Source organism: Sitophilus oryzae, unplaced genomic scaffold (genome assembly GCF_002938485.1).
Source record: "Sitophilus oryzae breed Bouriz unplaced genomic scaffold, Soryzae_2.0 scaffold_1442_pilon_pilon, whole genome shotgun sequence".
NCBI classification, from domain to species: domain Eukaryota; kingdom Metazoa; phylum Arthropoda; class Insecta; order Coleoptera; family Curculionidae; genus Sitophilus; species Sitophilus oryzae.
In genome coordinates this window covers 2,173,241-2,196,532 of record NW_022146107.1, presented here as the reverse complement: position 1 = coordinate 2,196,532, position 23,292 = coordinate 2,173,241, and the positions used below count along the sequence as shown (strand labels likewise).

General features: G+C 33.7%; 3 protein-coding genes across 6 annotated transcripts; 2 read left to right on the top strand and 1 right to left on the bottom strand.

The window, feature by feature from the left end:
- Window positions 1-6,079: 6,079 nt before the first annotated feature.
- LOC115877040 lies at window positions 6,080-10,995 on the top strand. 3 transcript variants are annotated; one of them, XM_030893106.1, is made up of 2 exons: window positions 6,080-6,273; window positions 7,134-10,995. In XM_030893106.1, exon 2 carries the CDS (start codon window positions 9,831-9,833, stop codon window positions 10,836-10,838), a length of 1,008 nt encoding a protein of 335 aa, XP_030748966.1. In that variant the 5' UTR covers window positions 6,080-6,273; window positions 7,134-9,830; the 3' UTR covers window positions 10,839-10,995. The 3 variants fall into 2 exon arrangements, with proteins under 3 accessions (XP_030748967.1, XP_030748966.1, XP_030748968.1); XM_030893107.1 differs by having other exon boundaries at window positions 9,816-10,995.
- A 4,972-nt stretch (window positions 10,996-15,967) lies between these two features.
- On the top strand, window positions 15,968-17,304 carry LOC115877038 (putative nuclease HARBI1). 2 transcript variants are annotated; one of them, XM_030893103.1, is made up of 4 exons: window positions 15,972-16,044; window positions 16,142-16,199; window positions 16,259-16,463; window positions 16,524-17,304. In XM_030893103.1, the coding sequence occupies exons 3-4, from the start codon at window positions 16,272-16,274 to the stop codon at window positions 17,289-17,291; spliced, it is 960 nt and encodes a 319-aa protein (XP_030748963.1). In that variant the 5' UTR covers window positions 15,972-16,044; window positions 16,142-16,199; window positions 16,259-16,271; the 3' UTR covers window positions 17,292-17,304. The 2 variants fall into 2 exon arrangements, with proteins under 2 accessions (XP_030748962.1, XP_030748963.1); XM_030893102.1 differs by having other exon boundaries at window positions 15,968-16,199.
- Window positions 17,305-17,343: 39 nt separating this feature from the next.
- On the bottom strand, window positions 17,344-18,413 carry LOC115877039 (myb/SANT-like DNA-binding domain-containing protein 3). The gene is made up of 4 exons (XM_030893105.1): window positions 18,184-18,413; window positions 17,801-18,020; window positions 17,633-17,743; window positions 17,344-17,575 (listed from the first exon to the last, which is right to left on the bottom strand). The coding sequence occupies exons 1-4, from the start codon at window positions 18,343-18,345 to the stop codon at window positions 17,379-17,381; spliced, it is 690 nt and encodes a 229-aa protein (XP_030748965.1). The 5' UTR covers window positions 18,346-18,413; the 3' UTR covers window positions 17,344-17,378.
- Window positions 18,414-23,292: the final 4,879 nt, after the last annotated feature.

The following is a 23,292-nucleotide window of genomic DNA, read 5'->3' as shown; positions in this document are numbered from 1 at the left end:
CTTCTGAAATAACCGATTTTTTATCCATAATTATGACTATGGGTGTTAATACATTTACCGGCCATGGGGGATTATTGGTCTGGTGCTAGAATTGATCAAATTGCCAATGTAATGTCTCTCAAACGGTTTCAAAAATTACGTAGATTTTTATACTTCAACGACAACGATCAAATTAAAGATCAGACGAAAGACAGATATTACAAAATAAGACCTCTTCTGGAAGGTGTAAGAGAAAATTGTTATAAACATCAGTTTGAAAATCAGTATTGGGAATTCAAATTAAGATCGCAGCGCCATGGTTGTTGTTATCGGAACTAGTTTCTGCCACATCATTTCCTAACCTCACTTTCGGTTGTTATTACGTTTGTGAATTTCTGTGTTTTTTTGTGTTTTTATTACAATTTTTTATTATTTATGCCTTTATTTGTTATTATTTTAATGTTTCCTTTTATTGTTTTTGCTATAACTCTCAGCCTTACTGAATACATCACTTACATTGGTGGTAATGCGAATTCAAGAGCAGTGGTTGAAGGAGAATTGTTTTCAATGCGTCATTTTTTCGTGTATTGTTTGCATCGTCTACTCGAGAAGTTGATTGTGCAAGTAATTTCCGGGGAAGGGTTTTATAATCGAAGGTATGTACAGGGTGAGTCAACGATAGAGTAACCATCTACATCTTTCATTCGATTAACACTTTGTCACGACTTTTCTGGCGTTATCCAAATAGAATGAAAAAAGAATCCGTTGCTCAGGGTTAGAGGAAAGCTGGGTTCGTAGGTAAGGCTTCTGACTCACAGTGACTTTCTAATGTTGTTAAATATTAAAATAAAAAAATGATAATATATAGGCTGCAGAGATTTTAATATTGATGTTAAGAATTCAAATAGGTATGGTCAAAGTCAGTGAAAAGGGCGCCACTTACTTTGTTTATGAGAGTGGTAAAGTAAGAAACCAAAAAGAAAAATACGATATCACAACATAGCTAAAATAAAGTAATCAACAGCATTAAGGGTCTATTATGTTTATCAGGAATAAAAGTCAGAAATAACTATCCTACATTAAACATTTATTGAAAACGAACACAAGTATCATCAATTAATCACAGTGATCCCAATAAAACCGCACGTTATTTTAAATAGATTTGAATTTAGTAACTGTATTTTTTGAACTAAGTAAGGTACTTAATAAAAACAGGTGAAATTTATGTATGTCTCAATACGATGATGTTTCGAAACATGTCGTGTACAAAAACCTTTAAAATGAATACGTATTAATAATTTTCATATAAAATATCATAGTAAGTAAGAGTGTACTGTACGAATCAAATTATAACTTATAACGTTAAATAAAAATAATTTTGACTACAATATGTGGGATAAATAGTGATAATTTACCAGGTTATTAAATCTGTTGTCTCAAAAATTATAAAATAAAAGCGTACCTTGTGTATCAAACTTAAGAGAGACTTATCTGTATATAGTTTCTTATGATGTAAACAGGTAGTTAGGTATTCTCCAGACTAACAGAAGTGGATGCAGATGACTATGGCAGGAGAAGTCTTCGATATCAGGCAAAAGAACGATTGTAATGTCAGGAACACTGTCTTAAGGTCATGTGGTAATTATTGAGTACCAGGTGGTAGTTACTGAGTACCATGTGGTAGTTACTGAGTACCATGTGGTAGTTACTCTATAAATAAAAAAATAGTTCTCAGGATAGATACTCAATAAAAAAAACAACTTACGGTCTGAAAATCAGCTTTACATAAATATATTCAAACCATATGCCGATCCAAACCAGTAATTAAATACTCAAGTAAACGAAATAACAAACGGAAATAACTGAAATAGAATTTAGTTAGATAGGGCTATATAAAATGGCGGATAAACTTACGGTGGTCATTCCATAAAGAAAGCAAACAAATACGATCTATACTCTGGATTGCATACTTTACAAGGTTTTCAAATCTCCAAATCGGATACCCATGCAATCGAAATCGAAAAGTGGATGCAGAGTGCTTTTCACTGGAAAATTTGTCGGACGCCGAAACACGCGTCTTCTTCAGATCCAAATTCCCAGAAAGAAAGAAAAATAGAGAGAAAAAAGTGATATCATATGATCGAAATCACTAGAACAGAAAATCGCAATCCACAGCGAAGTGAGATTGGGACAAGTGAAATGCAATTAAGGAAGTTTGGCATATAGCGAATAGACGGCGCTAATAAACAAGACAAGTAAACTGTAAGAAATGAAGTTTGACATCTAGCGAATAGATGCGCTAATAAAAATTAAATATCGAAACAAGTGAGCTGTAACAAATGGAGTTTGGTATCTTTGGCATCTAGCAAATAGATGGCGCCAATACTAAGAAATTTAAATAAAAATTGATTTTTAAATTCAATTTTATTAAAGGAAATAAAAAATGCTACAACTTCAAATATTCCGTTCCCCTCTTCTGATCATCCGCCTTCCCCTTCTGATCATCTTACCACTTTAAATGATGTGTCCGATCATTCTGTAAACAAAGAAGTTGAAACAACAGCCATGTTCAATTCATGTTCAATAATTGATGAAATCGTCGATGAAGTAACAAAACCACCTGTTAATATTATTTCCATGCATCCTATTGTTAAGCCATCCAATGTTAAACCGTTCCCAAAAGCCACGAAAAACTAACAGGAAATCTCGTATAGGAAAATCTAGAATTTACACAAGCACCCCAGAGAAAACTCGAGTTGAAGAATTAGAAGACATTTGCAGAGAAGCAAACTAAAAAGACTTTAAGAAAAGTATCGAAAAGAGCTAACGAAAGTGCCACATCTTCAGATTCTGAATCAGAATATTTTACAGCAATGAAAAAAAAAACAGATTCCTCGAGTCTTCATCTGACTCGGATATAGGCATGGAATCTGACTGCGATGAATTCACTAAACTTCTAGGTAAAAATGTTTGCTTTATTTTTCTAACGGTTCAGTATCTTTCATAAAAAATTATTTTGTTTTTTGTAGATGACGAGACAATTTCATGTAACGACTTTGTTCTTGAAGATTCCCCACAAAAAAAAAACAGTTGTGTATTATGTCGGACAAGTAATAGAGCTGGCAGAATAAGGCAAGTTTGTTATAAAATATTTGAGGCACTCGCAGAACCGTTTCCACTTTCCTTTTGTGGATGATATTTCAAACGTCGCAAGATGTGACATAGAGGCAAAACTGCCCAAACCAACTACAGTTGCTGGGAATGCTCGCTTGGCTAGTTTTATAAAATTCAACATTAATTTTGAACTATTACCAATGTACCAATGAGTATGATTAAAAAAATCCTAAACGATAGATCCTGCTTCGTACCTGGCTGTATAAGTGGAACTTACAGTGGAAAAAAGGCAAATAAAGAACGGGGTCAAAGAAACCCAAGCCTTTTCAAAGGTCCTAATGTAAGTGGTATAACTATTTATTTAAAAAAATATGGATAGATGTTAAGAAAAACATTCAAATTATATACTGTCAGTGTACAGATTAATTTTAAATTCAAATTAATAGAGAATATAGCATAAAACCAACATCTGCGTAACATAACCTAGGAGGCCTTGTTATAAAAATTAATTAAAAATAATTTACCTACTAGTTTCTTTAGGATGCATTTTTTTTAAATTGTAATTTTTTGTGTTCTTGATGTAACATGATGTTCCTGTTTTATTTTTTGGTGCAGTACATACATATATTTAACATCTAGGTGCTAAATTGTATATTAAATTTATATATTGTATATTTTATTTATTAAATTTAGCGGAATTAGTTAATAAAAACAAAAGTTGTAATGTATTAATATTGCTAAATAAATAAATATATGATGAAATAAGTCAGTCTATAAACATATTTACAACTCTTTTGAAATAAATTAAGTTCATTATTTATTCATTAATATTTTATTTACGAAAATTTACCTTTACAATTATTAGATCACATTGAATATAATACATCTTGAATTTAATTGTCTACGAAACAGTGACAATTTGCAAAACTTTGCTAATGACATTAAAACTTAAATTCAGAAAATCTAAAGAAAAAACACTATTGGACACCGGAAACATTTCAGCTCATTGTAACTATTCTCTGGTTTCAGCTATAAAAAGTTATGGGATAGATAACACTGATCAAAGGGTGCAACAGTAGTGTTAATCTTCAAATGGTATCACCACAGTATCACACTGAACTGCATGTAAACATATCAATTTCAAATGTTTTTGTGAAAAAGTATTAATAAATCACTAACACAAACACACCATAAACTATTTAATTCGCATTTGTCATCAAGAAACAACTCTGGAAACAATTACTGTTTACATCAAATCAAAGGTTGAACTGGTGATATTTGCAGCTTATATTTTTCTTCGGCCGTGTATGCACTAAAAAGAACCAACAATTTTATAATAACAACTTAGAAAAAGAATATCTACAACCGGCATCTGATATAACCTAACTTCTAACTTACTTTTCAAACTCAAATTTAAGGTTTTGTATTCACGATTTTAGCCACGCACATTTGCTCAATTAGAAAAAACACATTTCTAAAAGCTAAATCTGGTAAAAATATGCCTAAATATTAACTGGACTCTATAATTTATAACAAATTAGATATTCTTGCCATAAGAAGCTATGTCTTTCTCAATCTCTAGGAACACATGCGCCCCTAACGGCGATTTTCGAACTTCATTTAGATCATGAAATCTGGGCCCAAAATTTTTGCGTTCGATTCGCCTCCTCCTTTTAGACTCCATAGGTGATCTATACCTTTGAGCCAGCTTTAAATGGGCCCCCAAATTACAGTTATCTTCCTTATAGCTTTTGAGCTACCCGATAGGTGGCGCCTGGTAGTTCCGGAGGTAGGCGTTAGGTGGCGTCCGGCGTCTATGTACATCGTTGCCGGCTGCTCAACGAAGTGCGACGTTGCCAAATCTAAAAATCAGTAGATTTAAGGAATTTACATATGCCCCATGTTATAAGATTTACATAGGGGGTGCTATGGACGGGAAAATTTCCCTAAATTTAAGAAAAAAATGGGGGTTGACCTTGGTCTAAGGTGACCCCATGACTACTTATGTTACTAAATAATGATAAACCACTAGAATTTCAAAGAAAAAAGTGTTTATGTAGCCCATGGGCACCTTCGTACAAATGCAACACAATTTTTTTCAAAAAACGATGCAAGTTTTATCGGCATCTGCTAAATTATTGGTTTCAAAACATATCAACCAAGCTATTACCATCTCTAAAACATTTAATTTGGCAAAAATAACAGTAAAATATCACCTTATCCAAAACCGTCCGAACCTGAGGGGGGCAGCAAACCTAACCTAACCTACCCTAATCCTTATAATTCCATGTTTAGTGGTGTCTCTAGACATAACAGGTGAGTAATTCCGTAGGTTATTTTGATGTAAGCTTGAGGTGTTTGAAGGAAAATTTTTGTCAAAATTAGCATAACCAACTGGTTAACTGATTAAAGTACATTGCCCACTGTAGATATCGATTTTTAGATTTTCGCACCATTTATCACTATGGATCAATACAATTCACCTCCTTCCTGTTCATTTTACGGAAGAAGTAAATTTCATCTGCCACTCCGCCCTCAATATCCGATAGATACTCAAAATTCCAAAAAAAAATATACACATTTTCCTTTATAATACAAAAGTTAAAAATTCGAAATTAACAATAGAACTATAAAAATCAAGGGAACACATAGGACCGGAACAACTGGGATAACCAAGGGAACACACACACTTCACTTGATCCTTATACTGCTATTGTAAATTTCGAATTTTTAACTTTTGTATTATAAGGAAAACTGTGTATATTTTTATTCTTGCGTAGTGTTTAATGTCTTGTCTACAGACAGACCATTATGTGTAGTGTTGTTGAAATTGTACCCATACTATTAGGATAAGCTATTACACTTCACAGTTTTGTCCTCGTATTACATAATTTCTTACACATAGAGTATTAGTCTCGTGTAGCGAGATCCGTACGACAAGTTTAAATATTAGAAAAAAAAAACGCACATCCCTACTCTACTGCCCATCCCTAGTCTCCTGTCATCGTAGCGTCATTCTTAGTTTTGTCGTTGCGAAATACGTACGATCGGGAGACGCAGTGATAAATTAGTGAAATTTAGTGATAATGGGGCGCTCGAAAAACCGCAAAAGGGACAAGAAATCAAAGAAGAGACTGCTGGATAAACTACGGAGAGCACTGGAATCATCTTCAAGCAGTAGTAAGTAGAATTTGAAGAAATATTTCTCGAAGAACAGGGCACAATTCCGAAGTTTTACAACATAATTATGTGTTGTGGGCAAAGTAATTAATAACGCCCAAAAAGTCGAAACTGTTTTCGGCTCTATCGGTTAAGATAAACACAAACACCACCATTCTTCATTTTGTTATATCCCGTATGACTGGTTGTCTATAATAATGGGTTCTACACAGTGGTCAACCAGATGACAAAAGAGGTACATAAACTACATACTGGTCCAGTGATCAAATTAAAAAAAAAAAAATGTAAAATTGAATGTTGTTTTATTATATGCACTCAGATGTCTGAGACTGCATATTAATATTACATATGCACGTAGTGAGGCTCAAAAACTTCGGCCAAAAATGCTATATAGTAATTAAAAGTGAACGTGCTCTATGATATGCACTCAGATGTCTGAGTCTGCATATCAAAATTACATAGGCATCATTTTTAAATTGCCTTTTTGTAGTGTGGCTCCGTAGCCATACACTTCTGTCAAAAATGCTATTTAGCAACAAAAAGTGAATATTGCTGTATAATATGCACTCAGATGTCTGAGTTTGCATACGAATATTTTATATCTCTTTATTTTTAAACTGCTTATTCGTATTGGGGCTCTGTAGCCACACATTTCTGCTAAATATGCAATTTAGCAGTAGAAAGTGATTGTTACTTCATAAGATAAACTCAGATGTCTGAGGCTACATATATTTATGGGCATATTATTTTATGGCATATTAGTGAAGCTCAGTAGCTTCAAACAATCACTGGTTCAAATACAACCCTGACGCAGTTGTCATAGGGTTTATTATAAAAATCTAGTAAACAAAGAGATATAGGCTCGGATACTTCATCGAGTTCGACATCCTCCTCCAGTGAGGAGGCGCCTTTAGACTGTGATATGGAAAAGGGTGAGTTATCCCTTCAGGAAAGGGGGGGAGAGCCCGACATCCAAAATAACCCATTGCCAGTACCAGATAATGACGCCTTAGACCTGTTAGGCTCTAAACGTAAGGCCGATATTTCTTATGCTGAGGATATCCATATAGAGATAGCATCTAGGTGGGAAGACTTTCTAAAATCTGGTATTGAACGGGATGAAAAGAAAAAAATTATGGATATATATCCAATTGTAGGCAATTGCAAATTATTAGCTGCCCCTAGACTCAATGTGGAAATACAGTCCACAATGGAAGAAAGCGTTCTCAGACAAGACGCTTTCTTAGGGCGTACCCAAGACGAGCTAGGAGCGGCAATCTCAGCTCTAGCAATACCTCTAGATAAGCTCTTTTCACAGCCCTCTGAAGAATCCAAGGATCTTCTAAAGCATATTGCCAATGCAGCAAAATTGCTGACAAACGTACACCACAGCTTATCAAGCCACAGACGACACATTATTCTTCCAAAAGTAAACCCTACCATACGTAAATCCATAGAGCAGTTCCCTATTGATGAACTCCTCTTTGGACAAAAATTTGCAGATCAGTTGAAATCTACGAAAGAGTTAAAGAAAACCTCCTTGGAATTAAAGATTGCCAACCCGAAACAGAAATTCCAGTCAAAAAACTACAAGCGCCCTTGGAACAAATCGAAATTCAAACAGAAAGGGAAGTATCAGGACCAGAAGACAATCAGGAAGGATCAGAGAAGCCGCCTTGTGCGTCGGAAACCGGAAACTTACACACCATCCCGATTCCAACCTTAGAGGTAGATATAGCAAGTCAGAAATATGCTGGTAGACTTAAGAGTTTTATAAATGAGTGGAGAACCCTAACAGATAATCCTCTAGTTTTAAGCTGGATACAAGGGTTAAAACTACAATTTTTACAACAACCCTTTCAAAATAGTTGTAAAAATATGTTGAAAAACCCAGGGAAAAACATTTTAGATAGCTTAAAATGTCTTTTAAGTGTTGGGGCGGTAACACCATGCAGGCATACAAAGAACCAATTTATTTCTCCATATTTTTTACGAGAAAAATCAAACGGACAGTTCCGTTTTATACTTAATCTGAAACATCTAAATGAATTTTGTTTCAACCCTCCACACTTTAAACTAGAGGACTATCGCACGGTGTTAAAGTTATTGTACCCTAATTGCCTATTTACTTGTATTGACTTAAAGGATGCGTATTTCCTTATTCCCATACATTCAGAACACAGAAAATTTTTAAGATTTGTATTTGAAAACCAACTCTACCAATTTAATTGTCTCCCATTTGGGCTAAGCATAGCACCCTATATATTCACAAAAATTATGAAACCTATTTTAATGAAATTACGAACCGAAGGCATTATTTGTATATGCTATTTAGATGATATCTTAATAATAAGTTCATCCATAAAACAAGGTGTTGAAGATGTAAACAAAACCGTATCTATATTACAACAATTAGGTTTCATAGTAAACTTTAATAAAAGTCAATTAACACCAAGCACAGAGTGTACATATTTAGGTTTTATTTTTAACTCGGAAAATATGACTGTTTCCCTTCCTCAAAATAAACGTCAAAAGATTATAGAAAATATAAATAAAATGTTATCACAGTCTCGCTGCACAATTAGGGAATTTGCAAAGTTAATAGGTGTTCTTACAGCTGCTTGCCCTGCTGTTAGGTATGGCTGGCTTTACACAAAAATTTTGGAGCGGGAAAAAATTAATTTTCTTAAAACAAAACACAGTTATAATAAATACATGCTGCTTAGTGCAAAAGTGAAAACCGAACTACGTTGGTGGTGTAATAACGTAAAACATTCTTTTAATCCAATTATGAAAGGGACATACGACATTGTAATTTTTTCAGATGCTTCAAAAATTGGGTGGGGAGCTAGCTGCAATGGCGTGAATATTCATGGGTTCTGGAATAGCCAGGAAATACAAATGCATATTAATTATCTAGAATTATTAGCAGCTTACAATGCCTTAAAATCTTTTACAAAACACCAAGTGAACATTAGCATTCTATTCAGAATTGATAACGTTACAGCCATATCTTTTATTAACAAAATGGGGGGAGTTAAATACAAAAAATTGCACAAAGTAACTAAAGACATTTGGCAATTTTGCGAAAAGAAACGGTTTTCGTTGTTTGCATCGTATATCAACACCAAAGATAATATAGAGGCAGATTTAGAATCACGATGCAAAAAGATTGATACTGAATATGAATTGAGTAATATCGCTTTTCAAAAAATTTGTAATAAATTTGGCTATCCTGAAATTGACTTATTTGCCACTGAGCTAAATAAAAAATGCAAAAGATATATCTCTTGGAAGCCAGACCCAGGGTCGGTGGATGTAGACAGTTTTACAATAAGCTGGACAAATTATTTTTTCTATGCGTTTCCACCTTTTTCGATGATCTTAAAAATGCTAAATAAAATTGTAACAGATTGCGCAACGGGAATTGTGGTAGTACCCTTGTGGCCCGCACAACCCTGGTTCCCGTTGTTTCGAAATCTTATGATAGCAAAACCGATTTATTTTAAACCACGAAGGAACCTTATTTTATCTCCTTTCAGAAAACCACATCCATTATGGAGAGACACTACCCTGGTAGCAGCTCATTTATCAGGGTTGCGTTTTCGAAAAGGTCGTTCCCTGAAGAAGCCATTCAAGGAATAGTCTCCTCGGTATCAGAGTCGACTATGAAGCATTATGATGGTTGGTTCAAAAGATGGTGGGTTTTTTGCATAGAGGCACACCATGACCCGTGGGTTTACTCCTTAAGCCACTTCATAAATTTTTTAAATAAACAAGCGCAAAGTGGGAAATCTTTCTCGGCCGTAAACAGCTGCAAAGCAGCTTTGTCTTTCATACTTCCTATTTCTAGCACTGATGAACCCCTCATAAAAAGATACCTGAAAGGAATATATAATCAAAACCCACCAAAACCAAAGTATGATACGACATGGGATCCGTATCCTGTTTTATCATTCTTGGAAAAATTAGTTCCTTTAGACCGTTTAACTTTAGAGCAATTGTCTTATAAATTAGTAACCCTACTAGCACTCATCTCAGCGCACAGGGTTCAAACTCTATCAAAAATAAAAATTCACAACATCATTAGATTTGAGGATAGGCTGGAGATTCTCATTCCAGATAGAATAAAATCCAGTGGTAAGAATCGACAACAACCTGTTCTCAAAATTCCGTTCTTCTTGGACAAGCCAGAATTGTGTTTGGCAACTTGCATACTCTTTTACATCGAAAAAACAAAATCATTTCGGGAAGAAGGGTATGATACACTTATTTTAACACACAAAAGGCCTTTTCATGCAGCAAGTAGCCAGACCATAAGCAGGTGGATAAAACACACCTTAAAAATGAGTGGAATAAGCACAGAGCAATATTCAGGACACAGTGTCAGACATGCTGCTACGTCAGCTGCTAACAGAGGGGGTGTGAGTGTAGAGGAAATTCGGAAGAGAGCTGGATGGACAGAAAAATCAGCAACATTTAACAGGTTTTATAACCGACCTCTAGCTGTCCCTCCAGACCTTTTTGCTAGAGGATTATTGAAAGGGTCTAACGTAAATTCTTGAATGAACTCTTTTTTCAGTATTTCTGAATATTCATTCATATGTTAGGATATATTAATATATATCCTTTATTACTTTTATTTTATTTGGTTGCCATTATTATGTTATTACAATACAAAAATGTTATTATATTCATAAGTTTACCACTTGAATTTAATATTATAGGTTTTAATGTTTTTTTTTAATTCGAAGAGTTTTTTCGATTTAAAATGGTTTTTTCTCTATGTAATTTGATATATAAAAATAAATTTGTTCTGCATTACTCTTGATAGCCTTATTTAAGTCTTTAAACAGCTACTCTATGTGTAAGAAATTATGTAATACGAGGACAAAACTGTGAAGTGTAATTAATAGATCAAATGACTTACCTTAAGGAAATTTGATCCTAATTACACGAACAGTTTTGTCCGAAGTATTACATAACCCAATCCCCAAATTTATAAGTACAATTCCCACCCAAAGGCTATCAGAGGTCTTTAAACTGAATGACGCTACGATGACAGGAGACTAGGGATGGGCAGTAGAGTAGGGATGTGCGTTTTTTTTTTTTCTAATATTTAAACTTGTCGTACGGATCTCGCTACACGAGACTAATACTCTATGTGTAAGAAATTATGTAATACTTCGGACAAAACTGTTCGTGTAATTAGGATCAAATTTCCTTAAGGTAAGTCATTTGATCTATTAATTACTAATGTTTACGTTTGACAAAAGAACCTTTTAGCTGAAAATTGTCTTGAAAAAAATTGTAACAGGAAAATACATCCTACTTTATTGGAATTAATAAACGAGTGTAACTTAAACCCCAAACATCTCACATCAAACAGTAGACATCGGCTATTAAAACGATAAATATGTATGTTTGATACATATTTATAAGTGTGATGTCCCTAAAAAAATAATAGTTTTAATATGTATTATTGTGCTTTTGTCCAGTTTAATAATTTTAATTCTGTAGGAATCTACGTTTAAGAGACTTGAAAAAGACATATACTGTTGAAACGTCGTCACAAAAATAAAATAATGAACAAAATCTAGTAACATCTTTGCAACCCATCACAACGACCTAAAACCAAGAATAAAAAGAAAAAAATATATTAGAACATATATTCATTGATGAAAAATAGATATGTCACATATATGTTCAGCTTACTGAAAAAAGTGATAGATGACCTTGACCTTCACGATAAACCGAATAAGATTTGGAATATGGGTAAGACCCTATGTAAGACCTATACCCTTTTACCCTAGTAAAACTAATGTGGTCGGTGAAAAGGGAAAATATCAATCCACAAGGGTAATATCTGGACCAGGGAGAGAAAATATCATCATTCTTACGACTGTTAATGCGGCAGGTAAACGCGCCTCCATTAATAATTTTCAAAGGAAAGTTTGTCTGGGATCAATCGGTTGCCAATCCACATGCTGATGGGGATATTCTTGAGGGAAAACTTGTGTATGCAGCGAGCACCAAGGGGTGGATGGAAAAGGAAATATTCAACAACTATTTTGAAAAATCATTCATGCGAATACCTGGAGAAGAAATACCTGTTCTTATGTTTAAGAAGGAAGACCTGTTTTATGTTCTGTTATGTATTTTTAACACACATTACACAGTACGAATCTTGATTGGAAGGTCCTGCAATTAGCTAAAGAAAACAATGTGACCATCCTTAAACTGCCTCCCCATATCGCCATCCCCTCCCCATGTCGCATTTATTACAATCACTAGATTTGTATATCTTGTAGCGTTTTTTTTATAAACATTACCACTGCGAACGGCAGCTTTTCATCGGAGAGCAGTCGTGGGTAAGGTATTTCACTAGAGAGAAAACTAATCAATAACAATAAACAAAAAAATATAGATATTGGGCGCCAGGCATGTACAGAGAAAGAAAACACAGTTGTATATTACTTAAAACTAATGACTATATTTATTCAAGATGGACTGTGATGGTGAATAGCATTGTACAATTTTAATAATTATTATAGTGGTTATATGTCAAAAAAAAATGGTGTTAAGAGTTGTACTAAATATCTATGAAAGTAATACCATTACAAGACGTAATGTAATGAAACCTAAGATCTAAATCATATTTTAAATATTAAATCGACATGAATGTTCTTAACAATCTAACCACTAAACATAGTCTGTACGATATTACTTAAGATGTACATTATTGTTTAAGACTGAAAATGTTTTAGATGTTAAATGTAAAAGTAGAACTTAAATCTACACTTAGCTGTTCTTTATGTAAACTTGCTTCAAACAGTAACAGCGTGAGGTGGTCTCGCATCTCTGCACTCGGTCATCCAATACAACAAAAGGGGGCCAGAGTGAGGACACAATGAATTGATACAGCCGTAACTACTGACTAGACTGAGAAATGGGAACGAAGCAGCATGGGGCTTACGCTGTATCCATACTGAAGCAATATGGGGACACTACCCGTACCTTGGAACACTACTAGGACCTTGGATATTGTCCGTAACTTGAACCATAACCTTGGACACAGCCCGCTCATAAGACAACGGTACAGGGGAACACTACCCGTACCTTGGATACTACTAGGACCTTGGATAATGCCCGTACCTTGTAAATAGTCCGTACCTTGGGGATATTTAAAAGAATTAGTTTACGCTACACCAGTACAGGATATCGAAGACCTAAGAAATCGCATAATTGCATCATGTGATATAATAAGACATAATCCTGGTATATTTCAGCGTATTAGGGGCTCAATGTTGCGTAGGATAAATGCATGTATTACATCACAAGGTGGATATTTTCAACACTTGTTGTAAAAAAGTTAATTGCTCCTGCAAAAGACGTTGTGTTTTTATTTGAGTTGCAATGTTTAAACATTATTTTTTTGACGATATTTTGTACTTTCATGAATTAAAACACAGAATTAAAAATTGTCTTGGTAAACAATTTTTAAGAGGTTATCGTTCAGAAGAAAATGTAACGATATTATTACGAAATAAAACTGTTTGACAGCAGCCCACTAGATCCTTTATCTAAAAATGTTGTTTGTCCTGACATGTAATGCTTTACATTTTATTTTTTAATTTCAAATCGGTAAGTTTTATCAAAAAAACACAAGAGATAAAAAAGTTTCTAAACAAACGAAACTATTCAAATTAATTTTTTTTTTGCATGTGTTTGATAAGATTTTTCTTTAAATTTCGTTAACAAGAATGACAGGGGTAGTTTATTTCAACCCCTTCCACTCATTTTAAAAAAGTGAAAAAATTACCAAAAAGTGTGTTTTCATAATAGTAATGCTTCCATAAAATTTCATTAGTCTATCGCTTTTCGTTTTCAAGATAAAAAATAAAAAAAATTATTTTTCCGCCATCTTTGTACCGCGATATCTCCCTAATGGTTGACTTTTGACCCAACGTTTATGAAGCAAACTACCCTTTATTTTGACCAAGGAATCATCCCCTGAAGTTTTTCGCATTTGTTTTGAAACACCCTGTATATATACATATAATAGGTGGGTTTTTATTAAGCAGGTATGAAAAAGCGGAGCTAGTAAAAAAATGTCTAAGTTTTATCAACGAGTGGAGTTAATGTAACTTCATTAACTTTTGATGGGGCACCTTCAAATTTTGCCATGGTGACAGCCATTAGGTGTTAATCTAAACAATATTACAGAATTAAAAACTAGTTTTACACACCTTGTTACAAATGAAAAACTCTTCATATGAATAATCTTGTTAGAAATTCTTTTGCTTTACAAAAAATCTAAATGGGATTATATATAAAAACTTGTTAACTTACAGCATATTGAAGTTTGCATGCTAGCACAAAGTTAAAATTAAGGCATTTAGAATAAGCTCGAGAAAAAATGAAAGTTAAGTTAGCAACCCAAACGTTAAGCAAAAACGTTTCTGATGCGCTTTATTTTTTTACATACGACTTAAAAGATTCCAATTTTATAAATTCTGTGGCAACCTCTAGATTTGTTTTATTGTTTAATTTTTTTATATATAATTCAAAACATAGATTTTGTAAATATATTTACCAAAAAATTTCTGTTCAGTGCAACCGAAAGTACATTTTTTAAATTATTTGATGAAGTATCATTATATATCAATAATTTAAAATTAAACAATAATGCCGTGTTAAGTTCTGCCAGAAAAGTTGGCTTTCTGGGTTTTCTTATAAATATTGAACGTTTAAAACAATTTTATGAAATTTATGTTATAGAGAAAAAAGATTTATAATACAAATAAAAATGAGATTTTTTGAATTTGCAAGGTTTCCACATGATATTGAAGTTGATATTGATTGTTCGTCTGTTAAAATCCAATCACCAGGTATGATCAAGTACTAGATCTTCTAAAAAATAAATTAATTAGGTACACACGTTTGTATATTTTTGTTTTTCTTTATAGGAGGAGACATTAGGGAGAACTTTAGGAATCGTAAAGGGTGGTTTTCACTGAACGTGCAAACAGTGTCAGATTCAAGACTGATTATAACAGATATTGTTGCAAGGTGGCCAGGATCTGCAGCTGACCGTACAATATTTGCAAATAGCAGGTTCAAAGCCAGATTTGAAGAAGGCTCATATGGCAACAGTTTGTTACTAGGAGACTCCGGTTACACTTTAAGTGAATACTTAATTTAACAGTTCTATAGTGTAAAAATACTTATTTCACAAAATATATTTAGTAATAACATAAATAATTCAAAGGTTTCTTTTTAGGCATCAATAGGCAGTGCGAAAGCACTATTCGAAAGAATGCTAAGAGGTTCAAAAACGCAGAAATATTCAGAAGAGTCAAGCCTTTTTCTCTTACATTATTCTTTTATTCACCAAGAGTCTAGAATTATGTACGAGAAACATTAAACGTGCTTTACCTCATTCTCATTTGGGAACAATTTCTCCGTGGTATCAGTCCATAAGTGGTCCGCCAGGCTTTACAAAAGAATCACTGCTAGCTCTAAAAAGTAGAGTTAAGGAACAGACCAAGCCAATTTACTGCAATTTAGTTATGAACAAGATGTCTATTAGAAACCAAGTGGAATGGACAGCTAGTAAATTTACACTGGTATTCATAAACGATCGCTGGCGCGCCGCCAGCGGTTCGCCAATCTCCCATGCATATTTGTCATGCAGAGTCGTTCGCCAACAATGACACACATGCGCATTCACTGAAATTTTGGCGCGGCGTTAGCGATTCGTTGGAGATGGTCAGTACTATCTCCGAGCGACCGCCAGATTAGTAAATAATTTAAATTTTGTTTTATTTTTCATAATAATTCGATTTAACAATGGAACGTGATTTAGATCTATTATATAATGCCCACAGGGATATTTTGGACATAGATTTTCATATACATCGGAGGTAAATTGGTTGCAGAAAACCTTTGAATTTGATATTATTTATTTCGTTGATTATTTTAGGTATATTCGAGATATGGAAAACCCTTTTGAATTTTACAGTGAAATCCAATTTAAAAAACGATTTAGATTTAGGAAAGAGGTGGTGCGTGATATTCTATTACCAATGGTACATGTCCGTGAACCCATGACTAACAGAGGATTGCCGGTACCCACATTGATAGGATTACTTTTAACGTTGCGTTTTTACGCTAGCGGAAGTTTTCAGGTGAAAATTAACAAAATAAAAAAGCCACACTTTTATAATAATATAATTATATGTTTGTAGATTGTCTGTGGAGACTTGAAAGGACTCAGCCAAAGTACTGTAAGCCGAGTTGTGACAAGAATCACCAGAAGACTTGCAGCACACTCTAGAACATATATCACATTTCCACTTAATGAGGATATTCCGGAAATGCAACGGCAATTTAGTACAATTGCTAACTTTCCAAATGTCACAGGGTGTGTCGATTGCACACATATCACTATCAAGAGTCCAGGAGGAGATGTTGCCGAACTGTTCCGAAATAGAAAACGATACTTTTCTATTAACGTACAAGCAACTTCAGGTCCTAATTTACAAATATTAGATATTGTTTCACGATATCCAGGAAGTTACCATGACAGTTACATTTTTCAAAGGAGTTCCTTAAAGGGAAAGTTTCAACGAAGAGAACTTCCTGGATATTTGCTTGGTGATGCGGGATATCCATGTTTACCTTACTTGCTGACTCCATTTAGACAAGTACGTACTCCAGGAGAAAGGCGATACAACCAAGCACATATTCAGACAAGAAATACCGTAGAACGATTATTTGGTGTTTTAAAGCGCCGATTTCCTTGTTTGAGTCGGGGACTTGCTACCAAGATCTCCACTTCCTGTTATATTATCGTAGCTTGTGCTATTCTTCATAATATTTCCATTACTTACCGTGACATCATAGACGAACCTCTACAGATCGACGATGATGTTCCAGAAATTATTTTTCGTGAAGGAAATTTAGGTTTAGGTAATGTGATGAGAAACCATATAGTTCATAATTATTTTGATTAAAAATCTATATCTACTATTAGGTACATACTATTGAAAATAAAACTATTACTTGTTAATCATTTATTAATTATTAAATTAATCGTTTATTTATTCATCTCTACTTTTCTTCCATTTTGCCTCTTCTTGTAACATTACGAACTTGGCAGCCGCCGCCTTATATTTCGCCTCCTCCATACGGATATCATGAAGTTCTTTCATATATGATTCTTCCTTTTCAACTAGGCCTAACCTTGCCTTGGTCAACTGATCAAGATGATCTTCCTTTTTTTTAGGGGGGCGCGAGACTGTGACAATAATTAATTTAAAAATATTTGCTAGGTCCTATAATCGTAGAATATTACCTTTAACAGCACTTGGGTTTAATGGAGTGGATAATGTTGGGGTTTCTGGCACTAAGACGTAAGAGGTGACTGATACCGTTGAAGCAGTTGCCTCTTCTGATGACCGTACAACTGAAACAAATAAAAATAGCAATTGTTTTGATGATTAACAAAGTATAGAAAGTTTACCTTCTGTATTTTTTAAATTTATGCCATCAGAATCATCTTCAATATTAACTTCATAATCGAGATGAGGTATCAGGGCATCTACTTCGGGTTGTGAATAAGGTGGTAGTGGTTTAGACGGCCCGCCTCCTGTGGCCATCACTTCACGCCTCTCTTCAGCTAACGCACTTTTCCTGCTTCTTTTTATTTTATCCCATAATCTTTTTAACTGGATTACTGTTCTCTAAAATAAACAGAATTTTTTAAATGTAGCTACTAAAAATATTTCTTTCTATTTCCTGTTTAAAAGATATATAATCTACTTTAATGCATAATTATCTCAAACCATAATAATAAATCCTATATCAAAGAATATTATAGCTACACAACATAAATTTTATATTTACCTTTTCTGTAGCTACCTCATTATACTCTAACGTAATTTTATCCCATGCTTTTTTCTTCTTCTCAATATTATAGGAATCAGTCCTTTTATCTTCTATAATAGGATAGTTTATCAACATTTTAATAAATTGTTCCTTATCACTTGCCGAATATTTTACCGCCATTGCAAAAAGACAACAAACAATAATAACAAGAAAAACGTTTTGGGATCAGTACCGCGCTCTGGTTTAAAAACGTCGCGTGCCGTGGACGGAAAAACACATAAACAAATTAAATGCGCTTGCTCAAATCGCCACACGAGTCATAGCGAGTTGCCAGCGCGGCGACGGCGAGGATATCGTCTATGCATTCAAAATTGATATCGTTCGCTTCGCCGAAAGTTCGCTGGCGGTGCGACTGGGAGATTTTTCAACGCCTCGCCGACGAATGACTATGAATACGGGTGTTAGAGTATCTAGATATGTAGATATATGAAATGAACAAAATTCTTATAGCTTTAGTGTATATTAATAAATAATATTTTCTTGCCTTTAGCTGTGTATTTTTTCTAATTTCGAAAAATCGAAAGTAGAGAAACCAGCTGTTTCAGAACCAGCCCCTGGACAGCCCACCTTATGAAGGGTAGGCCCAGAAACCGGTTGTGAGAGTGGAGCTTGGTTCCCTCCTTTACGACAAGCAAAACAATTTTCTTTTTACTTTTTATTTTTTTTCTCTACTTTCGATTTTTCGAAATTAGAAAAAATACACAGCTAAAGGCAAGAAAATATTATTTATTGATATGTAGATATCGATACAAATATTGATTCTGACATGTTGCCCGAGGCACTAGAGAGCATGTTACCACTTTCGTGAATAAGCCTAAAATTTTACAGGTAGGTAATGAATATAAGGTGTTAATTTGTGATAATCGCTTAATGGTTAAACCTCTAATTGACAACGGGATAGCATGTTTACATGTCTCAAGAGAGTTGAAACAGTCTTTAGAATCAACCCGATTAAAAATTGGAGATGTTAGTTTTTGTGAAACATATCCAAATTATAAACTGACCGACAAACTTTATATCGGTACTTTAGCAGGTGATGAAGTTACCCTGAGTGGTAAAAGGATATTTAAAGGGTGGCATGCTGATTCGTTCAAAAGTAATGAATGGTATATTTCTGGAACCCCGATCTTAAATTCTCGGGGTGAAGTAGTGTTCCAAGTTACGGACATTATCCAAGGTCCTAGTAGTGTTCCCCTGTACCGTTGTCTTATGGACGGACTATTTACTAGTAGTGGGAACTATCGAATGAATACTATCGAAACATTCGATAGTTGCAATTCATTCGAATAATTCGATAGCTAGTAAGAAAACATTCGTTGAAAACTATTCGAATAAAAATTATCGAATAGATGCGTCATCTGCCTTGAAATATTGTATTCTAGTAATTCGGCAGCAAAAACCATTCATTTATAAAATTCATTCATTTATCAAATTCATTTATTCGTCAGGATCGATTTTAATAAAATATAAACTGGATTTTAGTTGTCGTCCGGCGACGTAGGTTTCTTTCCTAGAAACCCGACAGCGGTCGGTGGCAATGCTATGAAAGAAGCCGGCATCTTTGATTTTTTGCGGAGTCAAATAAAGATAAGGACACATTATTTTTTTTATTGAGGTGCTATAGTATTTACACAGAAAATATATTATGAAGGGCGCTGTTGCCATATATTTGTATTAGTTGGTATTAGCAAAGAATATTATTCTTTAGCATTAGTTAGTTAGGGATAGTATGTCTATATATGTTTTGCATTTTTTTATTAATATATTCTGTTGTTACACTGCAATAATACTTTTAATTTTGGATGTAGGAAAAGTATTTTTAATGTTTTTAAGCAAAGACTGGTTTAATACATTGATAAAATTTTTATTTTATCTTTTTATTTAGTTTGATAAAATAACAGTAATAATTTGTTATACCTATTAACAACAAAATTTACAATCATTTAATAATATAAACATTTTTTTTTAAGTAGTAGCAAAATATAAACAACAAATAGAAGTCAAAAGTATTTATATTAGATCCTATTTAAAAATAATATAGTCTCTATGTGGCAACGTTGGTTTATTAAATAATAATAATTACAGAACTAATTTGTTATATTAACAACAAATTTTAAAATCATGAAATATAAAGATTTATTAATTTTCTAAGCCTGCAGTGTAATGGAAGGAAAATATAAATAAAAAATTAGAAATCAAAATTATTTATATTACTTTTTATTACTTTATATTACTATTTAAAAATAATATATTTACTTTTGCTGGCATTTACTTTAAAAAATAAATGAAATATTTCTTCGCAAAAAAAACATGTAAGAGAATTAGCATAAAGAAAATACAAACATTGTTAACTTTTTTTTAAAATTGGCACGTGTAAAACTTTCAATTTAATTTTCTCACCCCAAAATTTGAGTTCGATAACCATTTACTTAACCACATTACTTAAATATGATTATTAAGTTCAACTAATTCATATTGTTAAAACATCTAAAATACAAATATGTATTTTTAAAATTAATTGTAAGTTGATCTCAGCTCTCTTAAAAATTGCTACTTCTCAAAATTTCCGATTAAAAAAAATGCAATCTAACCTAACCATAATATACCATATAAAATTAAATAATTGAAAGATCGGGCTACGGAAAATCACACAAATTTTCGGAAAAATTTTGACCACTTCGCACACAATCGTCAATTAAAAAAAACTACTATTTTAGTATTTTAAATATTTTAATAAACGCAAAAATAGCAGAGTATTTACAAGGCGAAGTTATAAAAATTTGAAGAACTAATAATGCACTGACGCACACAAAAATCAAACGAATACTAAATTTCATTTATCAAAAACATTCGATAGTCGTGGCGCAAAGATAACCATTTAGTCGCACGACGAGGTTGTCACATATGCTTTAGTTTACAAATGAATGAATGATTTTATTCGAATAAAACCATTCGATAGTTGAAATCATTCATTCAGTAACCATTCGATAGTCTAATTCATTCGATAGTTCCCATCGCTACTATTTACAAGGTACGGGCGTTATCCAAGGTCCTAGTAGTATCCAAGGTACAGGTAGTGTTCCCCTGTACCGTTGTCTTATGGACGGACTGTGTCCAAGGTTATGGTCCAAGTTACGGGCATTATCCAAGGTCCTAGTAGTGTTCCAAGGTAAAAGAAAAAAATTAAAAGTAAGTTCTATATTATACATTACATTGGTTATGAACTGGCTTTTTTAGAACTATGAAGCTGAATACTACGGATACTGTACTAGAACTTCAAGATGACAGTCAACCTGGTACATCAACATCTGCATCTGTAACCTCTCAAAACGTTAATCTACAAAGAGACGTGCAATGTCTAGAAACTTTAGAAAATGAGAATTCTAATCAACCCAAGACACCACAAAGTGTATTTCGTGCTCCTCAAAAACGCAAACGTAAAATGTTTGAAAACCAAAAAATTTCAAATATCACCGCAGCGATTGATAAACTTGATGGAGTAGTACAAAAAAGTAAAAGTGCAGAAGATAAATTTGACACATTTGCCAAGCATATTGCCGTCCAATTAAGGCAGATGTCTCTCTATGATGCACTCATATGCCAAGAACAAATTGAAGCTGTAGTAAGAAAAAAACGATTGCATCTTTTAATGGGCCAGTCCCAGAACCCCATCATCACGGTTTCCAATGTCTGAGTATCAGAGCAGTCCATCACCAGCAAATCATTCATCTCTATCGCCAGCCCTTTCAAACAACATGGAAGACGTATATTGGTCACCGCCGGCATCGCTTTTGAATGAACAACAAGGCAACGAAGAATCGCAGGAGTCTACATCTAATATACTCAGTGAAGCCCTAAGAGGTGTTCTAAATTAAATGAACATACTGTTTTTCTCTCAATTACTACTTACTAACTTACCATAAGTACTTACTTTAATAAAATCTTTTAAAGCTTCATAGATTGCAATACAAACTTCTCCCAAAAAATTTGAAATGGTATTTTTAGGTACTCGGTATATTTATCGATAGGTATATGTAAGCAAGAGTTGCAAATGAATTTCCGGTTGCTAAATATCTTAAGGTAATTTGCAGTTTCAATTTTGGTGATAGTGCTCGTCGCATCACTGTATTTTTTTTTCTTATATGATCTTGAACTTTTGACAGCAGACAATTTTTTTCAGACATTATTAAAAAATTTAGGTACGATTCTTTGTCCTCTAATGCTAGCTCTCTCATCAAGGTTTCTGATGCTCCCAATTGGTTTCTTCTTAAAATCCACTGCCTCACCCAAAAACGACGTTTTTTACGATATTTGATTGCATCACATATTTTTTTCACCATTGCAGAAAGTAAAAAGATGGCCAAAAAAAGAGAAGTAGAGCACTGCAAGAAGTGCCACAACCGCATCTTTACAAAAATTACAAGACAATGGGCGGAATTGACCTAAGTGATCAATCTGTTGTGGTGGTTTCTTTTTACATAAATGTTAGACCTGGCGATGTTTCGAACCCCAAAGCAAAGTTTCGAACCCCAAAAAGGACCAAAACAGCAAAAGAAGACCCTAGGTTGGCAGAAACTTATGAAATCTTCCAAAGCAAAATTCGAAGCCAGGAAACAAAAGATATCACTAGCTCATTTGGGGAATACAGTGCTTCTAAACATAGACAATATACTAAAAAAGTACAAGCCGTTGTTGAACACCGCGTTCAAAGTATATTATTTGAAACGGATCTCGGAAAGTATGACACAGAATTTGCTCAGCTTACGCCAATATCCACAAAAAAATCCTGGCCACATTTCGTGCAACTTTCGTCATCATCCCCTTCATCAAGCTCTTTATCATCGTTTGCCCACCATGCTCAACGAACGTCTCTCCCAAATATACAGCAGGAGAAAGACTCTACTCAACTGCCTGAACTTGAATCTCCAAATCAATATCAACAGTCAGATTCAACAATAATAAATTATTTTAGAAGTTTCAATTAAATGTATTAATTATGCTCATATCTATCTTATTCTTTCTTGCATTTTCGATTCATCTTTCTTGCATCCGATTTGTACCTATATT